This window comes from Trachurus japonicus, chromosome 15 (genome assembly GCF_045865225.1).
Source record: "Trachurus japonicus isolate A0001 chromosome 15, Traja_1.0".
Lineage (NCBI taxonomy): Eukaryota > Metazoa > Chordata > Actinopteri > Carangiformes > Carangidae > Trachurus > Trachurus japonicus.
Window position 1 is genome coordinate 7,872,454 of NC_140921.1, and position 22,644 is coordinate 7,895,097.

Genomic DNA, 22,644 nt, shown 5'->3' on the forward strand with positions numbered 1-22,644 from the left:
TTTTCTAAGCGACCATCATATTCTGTTTTTCATGGATGGAGTGTGTGACAGTAAAGGAGGTGAAGAAGTGACCACAACATGCGACGGTGGTAAATGAGCCGGATTTTTAGACCAATTATGTTTTTGCGAGAACATGGCATGTGCCTTAGCCCGCTGAGCTACCAGGGCACCACAAGAAATGAGATTTTAACATTTTTTAACAAGTTATTTTCCCCAAATCTTTATTCCCTAGCCCCGCCCACCCACCCATACCCCCGTCCCTTCCTCATTGCTTCCTGATTTGAATGTTCGGTGAATATTTTAACAGCAGGAAAACAAGCAACAACACACAGTTTTGGAAATCAAATAACAGGAGGCTTTAAAAAATAATAAAATAACTAAATAAAAACAAAACAAACGGAAAAAATCCAGATGCCGTCAGTGTCCCACCTGAGCTGGATGTAAGGTTCTGGGCAGGCCAGTGTAATTCTGTACTGCTGTTGTTTCTCTATGGACTGTACTGTGATACTGCCTTAGGAACCTAACATCATAACATCATGATACTGCTCACTGAGGGAGAGGAGGAGGAGGAACGAAGGAAGGAAGGAAGGAAGGAAGGAAGGAAACATGAGACGTCTTAAATGTAGGACTGCACACGTCTGCTCTGAAACGAGAAAGAAAACCAGGATTTCACACTGTTTCAATCTATTTTCTTATGAGTTTTATTTGTCTTTCAATTAACCAGTTAATCTTTTGGTTTCTGTAGACTGAGAGAAAATAATTTCCTTCCAAAGATATTCAATTTGAAATTATATAAAACACTGGTTTTCAGCAGTTTTGCTTCAACAATTAATCAGAAATAATTTTCTCTAATTGATTTTGTTTGTTTTGTGGATTTTAACTTTATGGACTAGGAATTGACACTCAAAGGTCAGATGAAGAAAAAAGAAGCAGGCTCATTCTTAAAATTGTAATGGTTAATATAGATTTTGTACTTGATTGTCATATCAACAACAGACGGCCATGTCTGTGTCTGTCCGATCCTCTGCTTCCTGCTAACGAACCAGTCAGTCGTGTTTTTATTATTGGGTCAAAACGTGTCTACCTGTTGTGTCGTGTGTGAGCGAGTGTGTGTATATATAAATGTCCTTTATGGTCACAGGGTTTTGTGTATGTGTGTGTGTGTGTGTGTGTGTGTGTGTGTGTGTGTGTGTGTGTGAAATGAAAGAGGGAATCCCTGAGAAGTAAAAACTAACGAGGGAGGAGGAGGAGGAGGGTTGAAAGGTTAAAACAAACAGAAACAGACAAGTGTAGTGTTGTTGGTGAGGTGAGGTGAGGGACGTTCAAGAGGACAATCATTCTGTGATGTTACGCGGCGTTGCACGCTTCCCTCTCTCCCCCCCTATAGAAACTAACAGACGACTGTTCTGGTTCTGGACCTGATGAAAAAAGGGGGAACGTTCCTTGTTGCCTCACGTTTCCTCTTTCTTCTCTTCTTCTTCTTCCTCCTCCTCCTCCACCCATCCACACCCAGATACACCTGTCCTCCACCTGCCTCCCTGCAGTGCCAGTCGTTGTGCCCGTATCGCTAGTTTTTAAAACCTTTTAGCCTCACTCTGTGTGTGCGTGTGTGTGTGTTTTTGTGTGTTAGATTGTTAATACTGTGTCCCCCCCTCTCTTCACCCTAGCTCCCCCCTCCTCCGTCTCCCTCTCTGCTGGTCACAGTAACCTGCCTCCACCTAAAACTTAAACTTACTACACAAAAAAAAGAAAGAAAAAAGCAACAACAACAACCTGCCGTTATCTCTCCCACCCTCTCTGCAATCATCTACATGTTGCATCGGATTTACTCTTACCTGGATGAACCTGGGCGATATGTGAGACTGCTGTTTCTAGATTTTTCCAGTGCCTTTGACACAATTCAACCTAGTATTCTGAGAGGAAAGCTGGAGAAGATGGGTGTGGATCCAACCATCATCTTGTGGGTCTATAACTATCTTACAGAGCGGCCACAGTATGTGAGGCTGGGAAATTGCATGTCAGACACAGTGGTGAGCAGTGTAGGAGTACCACAAGGTACTGTGCTCTCACCTTACCTCTTCACACTTTTCACTGCAGATTTCACATCCACATCTGAATCTTGCCATGTTCAGAAGTACTCTGACGACACGGCCATAGTGGCATGTGTGAAGAAGGGACAGGAAGATGAATACAGGACCTGGTGGGGGCGTTCACAGACTGGTGCAACAAGAACAACTTGTTGCTTAATACATCAAAGACCAAAGAAATGATTATTGACTTTGGCAGGTCCAAAAGACCCTTACGGCCTGTGACTGTGGATGGGGTGGACATTGAGAGGGTTCAGTCATACAAGTACCTTGGAGTACACCTTGATGACAGGCTGGACTGGTCCGTACACACAAATTATGTGTACAAAAAGACACAATGCAGGCTCTTCTTTTTAAGAAGACTCAGGTCTTTTGATGTATGTAATGTAATGCTGCGTATGTTTTATCAGTCTGTCATTGCAAGTGTTACATTCTTTGCTATTGTCTGCTGGGGTAACAACATCAAGGTCAGGGACAGGAACAGACTAGACAGGCTCATCAAAAAATGTAGCTCTGTGATGGGGGAGGGAGCGGAGCTGGTAGAGGCTGTGGTTAAGTGGAGGATGGGGTGTAAGTTGAAGACCATCCTGGGTGACCCCCAACACCCTCTACACAAAACCCTCTCAGGTCAGAGGAGCAGCCGAAGCAAAAGGCTCATCTCCCTGACCTGCAGAACCGAAAGATTTAAGAGATCATTTGTTCCTGCTGCAATCGTTTTATATAACACTTGTTAAAATGTTTTTTGTGTTCATCTTTTTTGTCATTGTTGTGAGCTACTGGACTAACTTGAATTTCCCTGCTAGGGATGAATAAAGTATTCTCTATCTCTATCTCTATTCTCTATCTCTCAGCTTACCTCGCCCTGCTTCCATCAACATGCTCCATCCTAACTGCTACTGCTAACACACTGCACTGTTAAACATCTGGATTGTTGCACCAGCTCTTTGAGAGTTTGTGCAGAAAGTTTTTAGTAACCACTGGCTGCTGTCAGACCACTTTCACTAATTAGGACTTCAGAAATGTACAAATCTGTTATAATCTGGAGCAACGTCCAATCAAAAGAGGTCAACTTTAAAAAATATAGTTAATTTTAGTCGTATGTGACAAAATGGAGAAATTAGTGAGCGTTCTCCATTAACACACACAAAGTTTTGGCTTTGTCTGTACTTTTCTAATTGGTTTTGAACACATACTTAAATTTTACATAATTATATCAAGTAATTATAAAATATCTCATCTTTTTTCTGGTGAAATATAAAGTTAGCAAATATTTTTAGTTCACTTAGCCCAATGTTAGCACTACATTTTGCACTATGGCACAAATGGCGTTGTTTTCTTCTGAAGTATAACTGAAATATTGACAAATTTGCATCATAAATAAAATGAATTATGATATGTCTGGTCAGATAAGTCAACCATATTCAACATTATTTGATCTAAATAGATTATACGTATTAGCAAACTGGCATTAATTGCTACATAGTTGAACACGTTAAATTAGCCCTGTCTAATTCTCCACTTTTTAAAACTTTACCATAAAACACTAAGTTTACAGCTGGCCATTGGTTACTAACGAGGTACAGAACATGGCTACTATTGGGCCGGATCAATAAGCACAAAATCAAGTATCGTTAGATAGAAAGAAAATTGCTAAATGAATTAGCTACACTTAAAGTCACAACTTCCAAACCACAAAACAAACTGAGAAGAAACTCTTATTTCGCGTCCCAGTTTATCAGATTTACTGGAGCTGGGACGATCAAACAAAAAAACCAAGCCAGGACTAAATAACCCAACTTTCCCATGAGGCTTTGCTTGACGCTCATTGCTGTACACACTCCCCCCTTTCTCCCTCATATTTCCTTCCTGCTGTCGTGTTACCTGTTGTGACAGAGTCCCCCCGTCCCCGACCCCGTTTGATCACAAAATGTCTGCTACTACAAACCTGCGACGACCCAACCACCCGTCTCCAAACCGCAGTGGTCCTCTCCTCTCCTCCTGGTCAACAGTTTCATCTCCGCCATCTTGGGTTTTTTTTTTTTCTGTTCTTGGTGGGCAAAACAAAAACATAAAACAAAAACGAGGAAATGTAATAATCATTGTTTGGTAACTGTTTTTAGTGCTATGTTTTTGGAGCGTTACGAGTATTTTCTAACATGTTACAATAAAAGATTGTAGTGTACAAATTCACATTTATAAAATATATATATATAGATATATATGAGAAATGTATGTTCTAATGCAATAAAGAGAGATTAAGAATAATGAAACTAGTATTTATCTGATTATTATTGTTCTTACTTTATTATTTTTCCACGTTTATGTCTTTGCTCCTTCCTGCAAGAACATTTCTATTTTCTATTTTTGAAATCTAATTTAAAATCTTCAGTAGCCTACTTCAGTCCTCTATAAAGTTTTAATAAAGGAATTATGTAATTAACCAGGTCACAAGGGTTTGGTCACAAGGGTTATCTGAACCGAAACTAAATTTGAGAATGCAAACTGTCAGTTCTTCCTTTGTCTGTGACAGTGTGGTATTGGGTAATACAGGAAGACAATTACAGATTATTAAAAGTTTATTGAGGATTGCATATTGAATTGTAAAGTGACAGGTAGACTCCATTTTAAAATTGCATGACAAAATTGCACATTGAATGAAGGTGCAGATACGCTTCTCTCTCTGTGTGTGTGTGTGTGTGAGAGAGAGAGAGAGAGGTCAGGTGAGTGTTAACACAACTTTGTCATTAATATTATTGTCATTATTATAGTGTATAGTTTCCTGGATCCTCATCAGTCATGCAATTTGAAAATACTTCATGGCAATTTACAATTCAATATGCAAAGTGGCAATGCAATCCTCTATAAAGTTTTAATAAAGGAATTATGTAATTAATCAGATGTCATATTGCCATTGTGTTCCTGAACCTTTACTCAAATGGCAATGCATTTTGCCATTTGAGTTCTCTCAGTTTCAGTTCTTCCTCTGTGGCTGTGTGGTATTGGGTTAGGAAGACAGTTGCAGTTTATTAAAACTTTGGAACAGGAAGAGCCAGATGGAAGTGAAATTGTTTCAGTGACTTGGCAGTCAGACTCGGAGCAGACGGAGGGAAACTGAAGTCAGAGTCAGGTGAGTGTTAACACAACTCTATCATTAATATTATTGTCATTGTTGAAGTGTGAGAGTGTGTGTGTCAGTTTGACCATGTGCACTGTGGCGGGAAGAAGAGTCAGAGTGAACTTCAGTCCACACAGAGACACAGAAAAAGAGGAAAAAACAGGAAGTGAGGAGCTGAATTGTTGTTTTAACAGGGTAACATGGAGGGAGATGGAGCAGAGTCCTTGTCTGTGTCTTTGAAGAGTAACTGGACCAAAGATCGTCCACCAGACCTCAGCCGTGAACCTGGAGCCTCAGAGTCAAAGTAAGAGAGCTGCTACACCTATGAACGTCCAAACTGTCTCTGGGTCAGAGTTCAGTGTGTTGAGCTGCTGCAGTCAACGTGACTGGAACAGGAAATAACATGAGTTTTAACAGTTTCACGTCTTCAATAGGAGCCAGTGAGTTTATTTTTACATGTTTAGAACATAAATACAGATATTGAAATAATGACATACTATAGTTATTATGGAAAATATGAAAATATTATCCCATGTTTGAGTAAAGTGCTGTTTACACTGCATTGAACAGGCTATGTTCAAGTCAGCTATCATGGTAACGTTTACTGCAACAGATCTGAGAACTAAACGTAACAACAACAATGTAATAGTTTGTCAAAACAGTGACGACTTACAGATGCAATTAACATCCACAAAATTAACAGAATATGTGCATTCCTCAATTTAGTTTTTGAACATGTTTGCAGATGTCAGAACCCCAGACTGAGAGCAGAGTCTCCAGAATCCATCTGTCAGTCTGTGAAGAGTGACTGGTCCAATAATCAACCACCAGACTTCAGTCGTGAACCTGGACCCTCAAAGTCACAGTAAGAGAGCTGCTACAAACCTGTGAATGTAGAAACTGTCTCTGGGTCAGAGTCCAGTAACGTGACTAGAGAGAGGAAATAACAGTTTCCACAGTTTCACGTCTTCAATTGGAGCCAGTAAACATAAATACAGATATTGAAATAATGACATATAGTTATTATGGAAAATTATTCCATGTTTGACTAAAGTGATGTTTACACTGCATTGAACAGGCTATGTTCAAGTCAGCAAGCATGATAATGTTTACTGCAACAGATCTGAGAACTAAACTTAACAACAACAACAATGTAATAGTTTGTCAAAACAGTGACGACTTACAGATGCATTAACATTCACAAAATGAACAGAATATGTGCATTCCTCAATTTTGTTTTTGAACACGTTTGTTTGCAGAGGTCAGAACCACAGACCGAGAGCAGAGTCTACAGGATCCATCTGTCCGTCTATAAGGAGTAACTGGTCCAACCATGAACCACCAGACTTCAGTCGTGAACCTGGACCCTCAGAGTCACAGTAAGAGATGGTTTCTACTGTAAACTGAGCTGAAGATGATTCAGTCATTCGACTCACGTTAAGGAAACAGAAACATGCACACACAAACTTCATCAGATTTACTAAGTGTCCTCATGTTACTGTGTCATCAGCCTCAGTGTGAACGTTGGTGCATCAACAAGAGCCCAATCAAACCTCCACAGTTTCCACAGATGGATTCAGACACGACCACAATCAGCTGATCTCATGTCAACATCTCCACCTGTCTGTAGAGCTGTCAGTGGACAGGAGGACAGAGAAGAAACACAGTGGCCCTCATTTATCAAACTTGCGCAGGATCTGGTGTAGATTCTGGTGTAAATATCAGTGTACGCCAAGTGTCACGTGTGATTTACTAAAAGTGTGTACGCTGCTGATTTCGGCGTAGAACCGGCGTGGTGGTGATAAATCCGGCGGCTGAAAACGAGCGTAATTTAAATGTCACGCCCCGATATATTCCTGCTTTAGAGGCGTCGCCCTGCCCCTTTTACGACATGGAGACACGGAAAACGGCCAAGAAGAGGGACTTTACTGGCGTTACCGCGTTGAACAGGGAGAGGGCGGCAACATTAAATATCTGCACATTGATAGATTGATAGATTTTGTGATTGATAAGCGTCATCCCGATGGATGGAGGCTGCAGACGCACGTGTCACCGACCACGTCAGGAAAACCAGTGATCTCATGAAATGCTCCTGCAGTTTACTAAACACAAGTGACTGAGGAGAAATCACAGGCATATTACTGCTGCGAACGCGACTTTTTGACCATCAGCACCGCTGGCATGGTTCGGCTGATGGAGGGATGTGAAACACCGGCCCGATCTCCCGCTGACAGGTCCCGGTGACGGGAAAAAAAAGAAAAGAAAAACACTCCGCCGCGGAGATCAGCTGCACCTGGACAGGTAGCGCCCTGACCCCCCCCCCCCCCCCATCTGTCACGTCGTGGTTTTTAATTCATCTCAGTTGCTCAAAATAAAAGTCGAGTTAAATTTTCAATACGGACTTGGTTGTAGCGTTTCTCTTTTTTGGCTACTTTTTAACTTTTTATCAATATAAACAACAACAACAACATGTGGTCCACATCGCTGCGTTATTAGACTATGGTTTAATAATCATTGTGACACAGCAGCACTCCCTCCTGCATGTTCTACGCTGGTTCCAAATGTGCGTACACCTGGTCAGAGCTGGCGTGAGATTTGTGCGTACCGTACGCTCACACTCAGATTAATAAATGCCGATCCTTGCGGTGAATTTGGTGTACACCCATTTTTTTGGTGTACGCAAGTTTCATAAATGAGGGCCAGTGTCTCCATGCTGGAGGAGACCATTTAATGAGCCATACATCAGAGCCTTTAAACTGAAGCTATAGTAGAGATTAAAGCAGCAGATACATGATCAAGGTTTCCTGCCATCTCTGACTGCCTGAGCTTCTACACAAGGTTCATGTGGAGCTTTGTTCACAACAGTGAACACAACATTTAGTGGGAGCTCAGATGGAGCTGCTGAAGCTTCTACCGTCAGCTTAAGTCTTCTCACACTGAATTATAAATCCAACACAGGTTCATTAGAGCGACACAGCAGCGTCTGGATGATGAGTTGATTAGTTAAAGCAGCAACATGAAAAAAAAGCAGATAGGACTCAATATCAAACACATGATCAGTGTCTGAAAGAGTCACAGAAACATTCACAGGAAAACAACAGCTTCTGAATAATTTCAGACATTTGGAGTAAAAAGAAAAAGGATAAAACAACACAGATCTAAAGAGACTCAAACTAACAGGAGTTTTGTTTTAGAGTCAAGATTTTAGGTTAACAGATGAACAGAGACAAAATCCAGACCACTTCAAGACCAGGTTTTCATTCAACTCATCTCTCTCCATTCTTCTTCTTCTACTTTCCCTCTCTCTCCTCCTCTTCTTACTGAAGCCCTGCCCCCTTAAGGTGGTTAACCAATCAGAGCACAGAGGTGGAGCTGTGACTGTGACATGTTAGTAACACAGAAATGTCTTGACAGGAGGAAGAGGAGTGGTGTCTCTGTGGACGAGCAGTTGTCCTGCTGTGGTCTCTGTCAGGACGTCCTGAAGGATCCAGTCTCCTCCAGCTGTGGACACTGGTTCTGCAGACAGTGCTTAACCACATACTGGGACCAGTCTGGTTCTTCGGGACCCCCCTCCTGCCCCCAGTGTGGACAAAGACCCAGAATCAGAGGTGGACTGCAGACAGCCAATCAGAGCAGCTGTGTACAGAGTGAGACTGAACATCTGTCTGCTGATGTGGTCATTTCTGAAAACAGGACCTGTTGTTTTCTACAGAGTTGTTCCATGACACAGCACTGATGATGATCAACACCACAACAATCAAACCTTCTATTTGTTGTCTGTAGTTTTTCTGTAGCTGATGAAAATAATTGATCACATTATCAGACTCTCTGTCTTCAGTCTGACTCTGTCTCTTCTCTCTCAGCAGACCGTGGTCTGCAGGAGGTTTTAGATCAACACAAGACCAGTCTGAGGAGCAGATGTGGACGAGTGACTGAAGGAACTGAGGCAACAGGAAGTGGAACCCTCCTCAACAGCGTCTACACTGAGCTCTACATCACAGAGGGACAGAGTGAAGAGGTTAATACCCAACATGAGGTGAGACAGCTGGAGACAACTTCCAAGAAGAAGACCGTCCATGACACTCCAATCAAGTGCCAAGACATCTTTAAAGTCTCACCTGTCCAACAGAGGCACAGTGTCTTAAGAAACTTTTTTGTCAAAATAAGACACAATTTCTCTGAATATTTTCATCTCCAACAGAGACACAACGTCTCTGCTCAACAGAGACCCATCAGAGTGGTTCTGACCAACGGCGTCGCTGGCGTTGGAAAAACCTTCTCGGTGCAGAAGTTCACTCTGGACTGGGCCGAGGGCTTGGAGAACCAAGACGTCAGTCTGCTGGTTCTGCTTTCGTTCAGGGAGCTGAACCTGATCAGAGATCAGCGGTTGAGTCTTCTCAGGCTGCTCCATGTTTTCCATCCAACATTAGAGAAGGTCACAGCAGAGCAGCTGGCTGTCTGTAAACTTCTCTTCATCTTTGACGGCCTGGATGAAAGCCGACTGTCACTGGACTTCAGCAACAGGGAGGTTGTGTCTGACGTCACAAAGAAGTCATCAGTCAACGTGCTGCTGACAAACCTCATCCAGGGGAATCTGCTTCCCTCTGCTCTGGTCTGGATCACCTCCAGACCTGCAGCAGCCAATCAGATCCCGCCTACATGTGTTGACAGGGTAACAGAGGTCCGAGGCTTCACTGACGTCCAGATGGAGGAGTACTTCAGGCGGAGGTCCAGTGATGAAGATCTGTCCAGAAGAATGATCTCACACATCCAGACGTCCAGGACCCTCCACATCATGTGTCAAGTCCCAGTCTTCTGCTGGATCAGTGCTACAGTTCTGGAGCACATGTTGACCACAGACCAGAGAGGAGAGCTGCCCAAGACCACGACTGACCTGTTCTCACACTTCCTGCTGGTCCAGACAAAGAGGAAGAAGAACAAGTACGGTGAAGGACATGAGACGAGTCCACAGGAGCTGATGGAGGCCGACAGGGAAGTTCTTCTGAAGCTGGGGAGGCTGGCGTTGGAACAGCTGGAGAAAGGAAACATCATGTTCTACCAAGAAGACCTGGAGCAGTGTGGTCTGGATGTCACAGAGGCCTTGGTGAACTCAGGACTCTGCACTGAGATCTTCAAAAGAGAGAGTGTGATCTTCCAGAAAACAGTCTACTGCTTTGTTCATCTGAGTGTTCAGGAGTTTCTGGCTGCAGTCTACATGTTCCACTGTTTCACCAACAGGAACACAGAAGTCCTGGAGAAATTCTTGGGAAAACAGCATGATTATTTAACCCTGGATGACTTCCTGAAGAGAGCCATGGAGAAATCCCTCAGAAGTAAAAATGGTCACCTGGACCTGTTTGTTCGCTTCCTTCATGGCCTCTCTCTGGAGTCCAACCAGAAGCTGTTAGGAGGTCTGATGGGTCAGACAGACAACAGTCCACAAACCATCCAGAGAATCATCAACAACCTGAAGGAGATGAACAGTGATAAAATCTCTCCTGACAGAAGCATCAACATCTTCCACTGTCTGACTGAGATGAACGACCAGTCAGTTCATGAGGAGATCCAACAGTTCATGAAGGCAGAGAACAGATCAGAGAAGAAACTCTCTGAGATCCAGTGCTCAGCTCTGGCCTACATGCTGCAGATGTCAGAGCAGGTTCTGGACGAGTTGGACCTGGAGAAGTACAACACATCACATCAGGGACGACTGAGACTGATACCAGCTGTGAGGAACTGCAGAAAGGCTCAGTGAGTCCAGACATGATCAATATAATTATTGATCAGTAGTATAGTGAAGTCCAGTTAAACATAGTTTTCATTTATTTTCATAGTTTTCATTTATTTTCATTCACTATCTATCTATCTATCTATCTATCTATCTATCTATCTATCTATCTATCTATCTATCTATCTATCTATCTATCTATCTATCTATCTATCTATCTATCCATCTATCTATCTATCCTGAGACCACCTCTACACATAAAAACTAGGGCCCTCATTTATGAAACTTGCGTACACCAAAAAAATGGGTGTACACCAAATTCACCGCAAGGATCGGCATTTATTAATCTGAGCGTGAGCGTACGGTACGCACAAATCTCACGCCAGCTCTGACCAGGTGTACGCACATTTGGAACCAGCGTAGAACATGCAGGAAGGAGTGCTGCTGTGTCAGAATGATTATTAAACCATAGTCTAATAACGCAGCGATGTGGACCACATGTTGTTGTTGTTTATATTGATAAAAAGTTAAAAAGTAGCCAAAAAAGAGAAACGCTACAACCAAGTCCGTGTTGAAAATTTAACTCGACTTTTATTTTGAGCAACTGAGATGAATTAAAAACCACGACGTGACAGATGCTCGTTAATCAGCTGTGTAACAGAAACAGTCAATGACAGACAGACCTGTTATTGTAGATCACACACAAACTTCCAACATCTCCTGCACCAGAGCATGACCGGACGGCTCCTCAGTCTCTCTCTCTGCCGGACACCCGAGCCGGCGGCGGGGGGGGGGTGGGGGGGGACTCCGCTACCTGTCCAGGTGCAGCTGATCTCCGCGGCGGAGTGTTTTGTTTTTTTTCCCCCGTCACCGGGACCTGTCAGCGGGACATCGGGCCGGTGTTTCACATCCCTCCATCAGCCGAACCATGCCAGCGGTGCTGATGGTCATAAAGTCACGTTCGCAGCAGTAATATGCCTATGATTTCTCCTCAGTCACTTGTGTTTAGTAAACTGCAGGAGCATTTCATGAGATCACTGGGTTTCCTGACGTGGTCGGTGACACGTGCGTCTGCAGCCTCCATCCACCGGGATGACGCTTATCAATCACAAAAACTATCAATCTATCAATGTCCAGATATTTAATGTTGCCGCCCTCTCCCTGTTCAACGCGGTAACGCCAGTAAAGTCCCTCTTCTTGGCCGTCTTCCGTGTCTCCATGTCGTAAAAGGGTCAGGGCGACGCCTCTAAAGCAGGAATATATCGGGGTGTGACATTTAAATTACGCTCGTTTTCAGCGAGAGGGACCTGTGTGCAGGGACAAGGGCGCCGCCATTAGCTCAGCTCATCCATACCGGAAGTCACGACCGGAAGTTGCTTTTCTTCGTGTATATTATTTCTATGTTATTCTAAGAACCCCCTCTCTCTCTCTGGCCTGTCTAGCCTCTACCTGGTCTTTTTACTAAACTTAACCAACTCCTTTCTTCATTGCCTAAACCTAACCAAAGCACCCACGACATTTCTTTTTTCTCTCTCTCTCTCCCGGTCTGCTGTCAGCAGGAGCGGCGCTAGCCGTTAGCCGCTAGCCGTTCGGCGCTAGCTGTTAGCCGCTAGCCGTTAGCAGCGTTTTTTAATAACTCAATAACTTAATAAACGATCCATGCAAAAAAATATTTAGTTAGCTCAATCATGTTGTAACTAAGATATCCGCTGGAAAACAATATTTTATTATGGACCATTGAGTTACTGAGTTATTTTTTTTATCTACATAGAAATGATACACACGAAGAAGAGCAACTTCCGGTCGTGACTTCCGGTATGGATCAGCTGAGCTAATGGCGGCGCTCTTGTCCCTGCATATGGGTACTCTTGTTTTCAGCCGCCGGATTTATCACCACCACGCCGGTTCTACGCCGAAATCAGCTGCGTACACACTTTTAGTAAATCACACGTGACACTTCGCGTACACTGATATTTACACCAGAATCTACACCAGATCCTGCGCAAGTTTGATAAATGAGGGCCTAGGGGTGGGAGAAAAAATCGATTCATCGAATCGGGAGAAAAGCATATCGTACCAGCCCTAATAAACACCATCGATCTATTATACATCCGTGGGAAACACTCAATGGATCTCATTCATGAAACGTTAGTCCAGTGTTTTTCAAGCTTGTGTTCGGGACCCCATGTGGGGTCGCCTGGAATTCAAATGGGTTCGCCTAAATGTCTAGTAATTGATTTAAAAAAAATTACTGATAAAAATATTTAAAACACCACACATTGTATATTTTCACAAGTGAAAATATACAATGTGTGGTGTTTTAAATCATAATTTTAAAAAAGAATAATAATTCATTAGGAAAATATTTTTATCAGTAATTTTTTTTTTTATCAATTACTAGACATTTAGGCGAACCCATTTGAATTCCAGGCGACCCCACATGGGGTCCCGAACACAAGGTTGAAAAACACTGGACTAACGTTTCATGAATGAGATCCATTGAGTGTTTCCCATGGATGTATAATAGATCGATGGTGTTTATTAGGGCTGGTACGATATGCTTTTCTCCCGATTCGATGAGCAAGTTAAAATAAAATGCAGCATATAAAAATATCTGAGCTGGCGCATCTTGATTGACGATCATCGCAGAAATTTGTGATGTCAAAATGTGTGTGTAGATTTGCACATAAGAGTCCACGCTACTAAAACTCTACTCTGGATTCATGAACGGTGTGGGAATCTCAGATTTGATCGTAAGCACGTGTGTAAGATTATGAATGCCCACCCATCGTAAATTACAGCACACCCCCGGCCGGTGATCAACAATTAGCTGATATAAGGATATCCTGACCACCAACGTAGGTGCATTCTGTTTACCTGTGGCCATGACGCAAACAAGGAAAGAAGGAGAGAGAGAGAGAGAAAAAAGAGAGCTCGGGGATGAAAGTCATTTTGGGTGAAGTGGAGTTCAGAAAAAATATTTAATTCTCTTCTGTTAGTAGTGACTGGGACAAATCAAAGGCGTAGTGCAAGTAACAGATGTAGTAGTCTGGCCTGACGGAAGTGCGTTGCTGCGATTAGCCTCTGATTGGTCGGAACGAGCCACCCGGCGGAAGTCCCGCCTCCGTGCTGCAGCTTTCATAGTCCGCCCAGTAAAGGGAAACATCAACAAACAACAACAGGAACCGAACCATGGATCCGTGTCATGAACCGAACAGAAGAATACATATCTGTCAGCGGTTGCCAACCGCCGTTAAACCGAACAAAATAATAAATATCCGTCAACGGATGCCGACCGTCGTTACACCGCGGACCGAAATCCAGTTTCCAACCGGCAATATTTTGCAAGCGCGCCGTTGCTACGGCGTTGCTACGGCGCTGACCACAACGATTGTGACTGGTTGAAAGAATTCCAAACGGCCGGAGCGTTTTTTTCTCTGATCGCAGAATCATAGGCGGAGCAGCCAGACTCTCCTTCTTTTCTGGAGGAGGGTCTGGCAGGCGAGACTACAGATGTAGTGACTTAAAGCAGAAGTAAGCGGAATATTTGTGTTTAAATAGTTTTAGAACACGGCTCTCTTGAATACTCGATTCTGATTGGTCAATCACCAATATTCTGCGGTGTTTATTTCTCAAATAGTTATATCTTCTGACGGCAATCACTTACATAGAGTGTTTGGTCCGAAACACGGGTCTGTCAGTCACTCTGCTCTGCTGCAAGCCGAGGAGAAAACTTTTATTTTATTTCCTTGTATCCTACAACCTTTATCCAATAAGGAGAGAGAATGGCATGAAGGGCTGTGTGTGCAGCCAAGGGATGCGTGTGAATGTGGTGACGTAGGGACGAGAACTAATAGATCCATGACGAGGGCGGGGGCTGCTAACTCCATCGGCTGACAAGAAGTCAGAAAAAACGACCGGATCGCTTACTTCTGCTTAAGTATCCTTGGTTAAAAGAACCATTTAAGAAGTAAAGCCAGAATAGTCTAGTTTGATATGAAACATGGAAAAAAAGGCCTACACATAACTACAGAACTACAGCAGCCACTGGAGGAGGCTCTTCACAGCCTCAGCTGTATATGAGCATGGTTGCATCAACAGATATTGTTACAGATGCACCAGTCATCTTTCAGCTCTATCCAAACCGGTGCCAATTGCGCTATTGCGCAGGACTTAGTGTGTCCACCGAGCATGTAGCGTGTAGCACTTTGCATCGTATATCAGGAGCACATTTATGGAATGAAAGTTGTTCCAGTTTTATATCAGATTATTATCATCATTAGATGGAGCCTTGACGTGTTTGTGTGTGTCAGATCCCTAAAACGTTTCTCACTCCGAATATTTATAATCGTTTGTCACTTTCAAGTTATGTGTTTCAAAGGCATCGGCGTATTTAGAACATAACAGAGAGTTAAAATTGAAATCTCCAAGCGTGACAAGCAATATGTCTGTGTCAGAGGTTGTGCTAGACTTTTTCATTGCCGGTCATTTTGACTGACGGGGTCATAAAAATTCCATCATAATCTATTTTTACCGGTCACTTTAAAGGTTGAATATGTAGAATATTTATTAAAAGCTATATTTTTTCAAAAATAATACATCCATGGGGCCTTTAGAGGGGTACAGAATGAAAGTATTGCTTTTCCACAAAAAAATTTTTTTTAGTCTGAATTATTATTTTTAATTTTTCTGACGGGCTCGACAACTGACTTTCTGTCAACGTTCTGTTTACATTCGTACCTGCCTGTAGCCGACATGTGCCGACATATACTTGTTAGGATGGGTGTATTTGTGTAGTCTTATCTGTCATAAACACGTTTATCGTCGCGGACTTTCGGTGCCACGGAGCTCCTTTTTTTTCTTTTTTTTTTCAACTTGACGAGAGCAGTGACAGCGGAGGCTCTGAGGCTCTGAGCAGCAGCGGTGTGGAAGGCAGAGAGCCTCCACTCTCCCTGTAACAAGCTACAAGTCATTTATTATGCTGTTAATGACGGTAAAAATGAAACATAAGGTCAATATCCTGCTTAGTCCTCCTCCTCTGCTGTCCTCTGTTCAGAGCAGAGCCCCTAGCAACGGCCCGTTTTACCTAGCAACGGTCTGGCAATCGACTGCTGGAATTCTTTTTCTGTTGTTGTTCTTGTAATTCTACATAGTCAACCTTTAATTTTTTTTTTATGATAATAATGACATATTCAATAGCATTCAATTTTAATTCATTTTTAATTCATATCAAGTCCAAACAAATCGAACAGAGAATGCTCCGGAGCAGAGTCGGCGTCAGAGCACATCTAACTGTGGGGCATCAGTGAATGCGGCCGGGGGTCACTTTCTGCCATTCAACATCTGAATACAACGTAAATACGTGATGATGACATCAGTTTTCTGTCAACAATCAACATGCTAATCCATGTGTTATACCAAAACATCCAAATGAGCACGTTTTCACATCTGGCACCGCATAGTGCACTGCCGTTGTCTGAAAGTTACCTCTCTCTCTCTCTCTCTCTCTCTCTCTCTCTCTCTCTCTCTCTCTCTCTCTCTCTCGCACGCAGCCATTGCTCATCACTGAAACAACTGAAGCTACTAGACAGACAGATGCAGCACAGGACAAAACCCCACTCAGCTTTAAGTGTTATAAACAATGCCACAGCGGGCAAAATACATTAAAAGAAGGCTTATAGCGTTACCTCTAGAAGAGTTGTGTGCGGCAAGTGTGTGAAACGATGATGTCATACCCCGACCGCTCTACCTGTACCGAGACACACCACTATGTAGCCTAACAACAGTCTATGGACGTAACTTAACAACAGCTGACTACTGTCGGTCCCTCGGACACTGCAGCCGAATCTCGCCCGTTAAATCATTATCGATCGTCATATTTGCACTGACACGACTCCCAGTCAACATTTAATCCACTTCTAATGTCTGGAGTTTGAATACTGCGGGGAAGCTTTCTGTCTTCTTCTCTGTTGTTGGTGTTTATGTGTGGCAGCGCTACAGCGCCACACACGCTCCACACACGCTCCACACAGGCCTAGAGGAGGTACAACAGCGTTTTCGACCGAAAGCTCACCAGCCAGCTGTGAGTTTTTTTTAAAATCTAATTCTCACCGTAGTGACTTTGTGACATTGTATAGGCTATGTTATATAACGTTATCCACCGCTCCATGTTTTGATTATCCGCTGAATTCATTGTAAACAAATGCACATGGCCAGGGCCATGGGTGTGAATTGCAATCTGTCAAAATGACTGATGGCCTCAAATTTTTTCCGTCACCGTTTTATTCAGTGACGGAAAATATTCGGTTAACGCGACCCCTGGTCTGTGTATTCCTACATGTACACAAGCACAGTCAGAAGCAAGTGTAGATTTTGTGAGTATAGCTACAAAAAGATCAGCGCTACTTAAACATTGATGAATGCGGAAATCCACGTAAATTTCCGCTGCACATGGTTTACAGACAAATCCGTGCTGCTCACGTTTCGTGAATGAGACCCAATAGACGTAATGTAACAACAGCAGTTGACTGCTGTCGGTCCCTTGGACACTGTGGCTGAATCTTGCCAGTCAAATTATCATCGATCGTCATATTTGCACTGACACGACTCCCTGTCAACATTTTATCCACTTATAATGTTTGGAGTTTGAATACAGCAAGGAAGCTTTCCTTCCTGTCTCTGTCGTTTTTGTTTGTTTGTGTTTATGTGTGGCAGTGTTACAGCGCCACACGCTCCACACAGGCCTGGTGGATGTACTACAGCGTTTTCAGTTGTTTTCAGTGGATCCGTATGAACACAGATATTTCTGGAAACAAACAAGAAAAAAATTGTTTTAGGTGAAGCTCTGTCGACTTGTCAACATGTTAATTCTTCAGCTCGGTTGTTATTGTTGCTGTTTAATCACCAATAACAGTTACAGTGTCATGCAAAAGTTTGGGCATATCTGGTCAAAATTCTGTTAATATGAACAGTTAAGTAAATGGAAGATGAAATGATCTCCAAAAGACATAAAGTTACACATTGGCTTGGCTATAATTATTTTCATCTTTTACTATTCAAAATTACAGAAAAGGAAAAGGACCCTCAGCAAAGGTTTGGTCACCCTGTACAGTTAGTAGCTAGTCACAGTGTGGAAATAGTAAACAGCTGGGGCCTCATTCATCATTGTGGATACGCCTTTTTTTTTACACCCTTTTCCCCCCGTTTTGTGTGTACGCAAATTTCTCCGCCAAATTTGGGATCTATCAAGCCAAAACCTGACGGGAAAAAGTGCGGACATTTACACCCATTTTGACCCTGGCGTACCGTGATTTACACCTTTTTTGAGGAACAGAAGGAATTGGCGACACCGTTGCTGAGTCAGAGAACTGCAGTGTCAGAGGGAGAGAGGAGCGCAGATTACATTTAGAAGAGCACAGTAGGATTTTTTGAAGTAGGCTAGTGGTAGTGGTGGACCGTTGATGCTGGCAATCCAACCCGTTCTATAATAACACTAGGCTATAGGCCTATGTTAATTGATGAACAGTGCGGATTGAGGATTTTGCTTTTTTGCTTATACACACTCTAGTGTGACTTCCAACAAGGATCAAACTCGCCAAGTTTAAAAACACATCGGCAGCAGTGCACACTGATCTGCAGCCTAGACTGTTACCTGAGTTAACGAGGTGCATGTGAGTTTGGAGCTGACGAGAGGAGAGAATAAAGAGCGAGACAACGCGGCCCTGAGGAGGAACTGTAAAGGACTCAGCTGTAATGGAAAATGACCTAAACCGAGTCCAGTAGAGCTGTAACTGTGTGGAAAGGCGTGCAAAGTAATGGTAACTATCCTGGAAATCCTGCTTTACATTGTTTTAACATCTAGGTTAAAAAAAAAAAAGAGAGATTTTCTGGGATAAAGGGGCAGATTACATACGATTATTCTTCTTTCTGTTCCCTTTTGTTGAGATTTGGGAGGTTTTTGTTTTTATTGTAGCTTATTAAAATGCAAGATCATTTTTCTGACTGATTTATTGCCCGATATCACCGTGTAACTCGCTTTTGGAGAAGTTCCGCTTCTTTCCCCCGCCCTCCGCCCGTTGTCTTCGTTGTCACTTTGTTGTCACTTTGTAGCCGCTCCACAGAGCGCACATGGCTAATTAATATGCACGTGCAGACCATATATGGTTGTGTCTAGGCGTTCCGGGGGTGGAGTAAGAGGTGTGTTCACGTGTGCACCATTCTTGGGTCTGGTGTGATTTATCAAAGAGAAATTGTGGAGAGTTGTGCGTAGCACGCATAGTTTGATAGATCTGAGAAAGGTGTAAAAATTTTGGGTGTACGCCATTTTCGTCTTTTCGCCGTACGCAAAAATTTAGTAGCAGTTTTACACCCTTTTTGATAAATGAGGCCCCTGGTCTGGTTGCCCGGTAACATGGTCAAAGTTATCTGAGAGTTCAAGTTTTTTGGTTTGAACACGCCAGCCATGTTTCATGTCACACTCAGACAGAATAAATGAGTTAAACCTCAGATTCATCACATCATCACGTTCTGTCATTGGATGTATCAACTGTGTTTTTACTACAGTCTAAAGCTGATTTTATTCTGACACATTTTATTTTCTCTCTTCACAGACTTACTGGTTGTCGACTCTCAGAGAGTCACTGTGAAGTCGTGGCCTCAGCCCTGAAGTCCAGCCCCTCCCACTTGACAGAACTGGACCTGAGCTGGAACAACCTGGATGATTCAGCAGTAAAGGCTCTGTGTGCTGGACTGGAGAGTCCAAACTGTAGACTGAAGACTCTGAGGTGAGTTCACTGACTGGACCTGTTGGAGTTTGTCTCCACTTTGTCCTCACAGGTGGAGCTGGCAGAGTTTAAGAGGCGGAGTCACTACGTCTGTGTTGAAGCAGCAGTAGCTTCTCATGAAAATTAATGAGCTGTTTTCTCTCTCTGTATGTAGCTGTTTTGTTTTTTTAAGAACTTTATTAATAGCGCTTTTTTTTAAGGTTACAGAACAATTAACATTTTAGAGCAAATCAACCACGCCCAACCATCCCTCACAAGACAGAAAAAAATAAAATAAAAATAAAATAATAGAAATAGAAAAAAGTATACAGTATGTAGATGCACACACTCACACATACAGTAGATGTACCCTAAATATGAACATCTCATACCTATGCACACACACACACTCACGTATGCCGACAAACATACACACATCCACATAAATGGAATAAACAGCCATCAGTGTTAAAAAGCTCTGGCATTTGACTATACGATAGTACATTGTTCTTCTGAGGTTGTTGTTGCAAAGATGGTAATTACAGGATCAGGGTCAACATTGACACATTGAGCTTCAACAATTTCTGTCCAGAGGTTGTTCAGAGCCCTGTACAGCCAAAACATGTGATGTGACCCACCATAGCTGGATTGTGACTGAATCTTGGGCATTTAGGATTAATGTTGTATGTGACTGTTTATAGCTATAGTGCGTAACTTCTGTCGCCCCCTAAAGGATTTCTGCGTTATTACAACGATACGGCTGGCACCTATGGCCCGGTGTAACCCTCCCCTCCCCTCCGCTACCCAGTAATCACACAACAGTAACACTTGCAACACACCACATGCTGCTGGTCACGGACCACGGTTCACGGACAATAACACTCGCGACTCGCCGCACACTGCTCGTCACAGCACACAGACTACCTGCAGTAAGTTACACACAGCAACACAGACTACACACCTAACGATGTGGCAAACACCAGGCTGCTAACAAGTGTTGCTTCTAGTAGCAGCGGAGAGCTCTCCTCCCTTCTCATTGTCAGGTAAAACCAAATAAAACGCGTTGTTTCGGTCATTTCCTGTCCGCCAGCGCGGGAATGTCACTCCAAGACAGTACAAAAAGAACTGAGAAATACCACGAAGCATTGGAGAAGCCTAACGGCTTAATCAGCGTTGTATCATCTCTTCTTGTAGTGGCTTGGGTGAAACAGATATTTACAGACACATAGAAGTTACGCACTATAGCTTTAACCTGATTCCTGTTGCTTCACTTTAACTTTCTGAACTTGTTCTTTCTTAAACTTCTTCAGCTCTGAACAGTTGATGAAACACTGAACGCTGTTAAAAGGAACTTTGTCCTCAACTCATTTCTTTTACTCTTTATTCAGATGGGAGCACTGTAGTTTGTCAAAGATCAGCTGTTCTTCTCTGGTCTCAGCTCTGAAGTCCAACCCCTCCCACCTGAGACACCTGGACCTGAGATACAACTGGAACCTGGATGATTCAGACCTAAACGATCTGAGTGGTTTTCTGGAGAGTCCAGACTGTAGACTGGAGACTCTGAGGTCAGACGCTGTTTTATTTCTGTGCTCAGATGAATGTGATGTGAAAGTTGTGTTGACACTGAGCTGCAGACGATGAGGCTGATATTATACTGATCCACACTGAGGGTTGTCATGGTGACATCTGTTTTCTTCTTCTCTGGTTTTAGTCCAGTCACTGTTTCTTAGGGAAGTCCTCCTCGACTAAGGATTTTCAGGTGTCAGAAAATGTTGTCAATTATATATTAAAAGGCTTAAATCTGGTGAACTTTGACAGCAATATTGAGAGGCTACATCTGTCAAGAACTACACACATGTTATTAGATTAAAAAAGTGAATCTAATTAATCAGAGACTTTGTGATTAATTAATCGAAATTAATTGCATTTTTAATCACATATAAATATTTGACCTGAGAACAGTGAGAATACAGATTAAATGGTCTTCACTGCCACTATACTATGATGATAGTGATTTAACTACTTAAATCACTGTAGCATAAACTGATTTGTTGAAATTAGCCTGATGTAAACTGTAAAATGTAACAAAAACTCAGTAACCAATCACACAAACAGCTCCATGTTGTCCCTGTGTGATGTTCAGGGACAGGTCAGGACAGTCTGAAGACAGACAGGTTGAAGTCCTATAATAATGAGATGCACGTGAGACAGTGACAGGTCTGTAGGCTACCTACGTCTTGACCACATGTCAGCTAATCAGCTGCAGCAGAGGAAACTCTGTTGTTTATTAAACACATGTTATGAGCTGCATCCTGTATCAGTCTGATTTAGCGTGTATGTGTTTACAAACATTTAAACGAGCGCCAGGTGGATTGTTTATGAAGTTAACGAGCTCTGGCCTGAGAATCGGAGGTTACCATGGCAACTTGAGGTGGTTGCCACGATAGGGCCCCCCCAGGCTGAGGCAGACAGAAACGTCAAGAAAAAGAGCGATTTTCTGCCTCTGCACTGGTCTCCCATTTAGGCTTACTGTGACAAAACGGTAACTCCTATCAGAACAAAACACAGATCAACAGTGCTGTAAGGACTTCCTGAAATATTTGGTACGGTGTAGTGTTTCTACACTAAATATTTTGGAGACACTGGCAATTTCAAAACATTGGTCCGTTCTGCTTTTCTCAGAAAATCTTTGTATTGGAGTCAGTGAGGAGCAGAGACAGACGTGACCGCACTCAGAGGCTGATAATTCAAATTTTGTAAGTCTCTCTGATATTTTGAGCACATGGTGAGAGACACAACAAGTTTCTCTACAAATTTGGAAAAAATCATGTGTGTAGAGCGTAAATTGTGTCCAAGGGGAGTGTGGAAAGAGAAAAAATCTGGAATTTTTCTGGGCTTTCTCCCGATTGACAGGAACATTCCGTGCAATTCACACCCATTATAATATCATAA

General features: G+C 42.8%; 1 protein-coding gene across 1 annotated transcript; it reads left to right on the forward strand.

Moving 5' to 3' along the window:
• Positions 1 to 5,402: 5,402 nt before the first annotated feature.
• On the forward strand, positions 5,403 to 19,717 carry LOC146973133 (NLR family CARD domain-containing protein 3-like). The gene is made up of 7 exons (XM_085799202.1): positions 5,403 to 5,506; positions 5,948 to 6,067; positions 6,462 to 6,581; positions 8,617 to 8,849; positions 9,066 to 9,340; positions 9,428 to 10,953; positions 19,540 to 19,717. Exons 1-7 carry the CDS (start codon positions 5,403 to 5,405, stop codon positions 19,715 to 19,717), a joined length of 2,556 nt encoding a protein of 851 aa, XP_085655328.1.
• Positions 19,718 to 22,644: the final 2,927 nt, after the last annotated feature.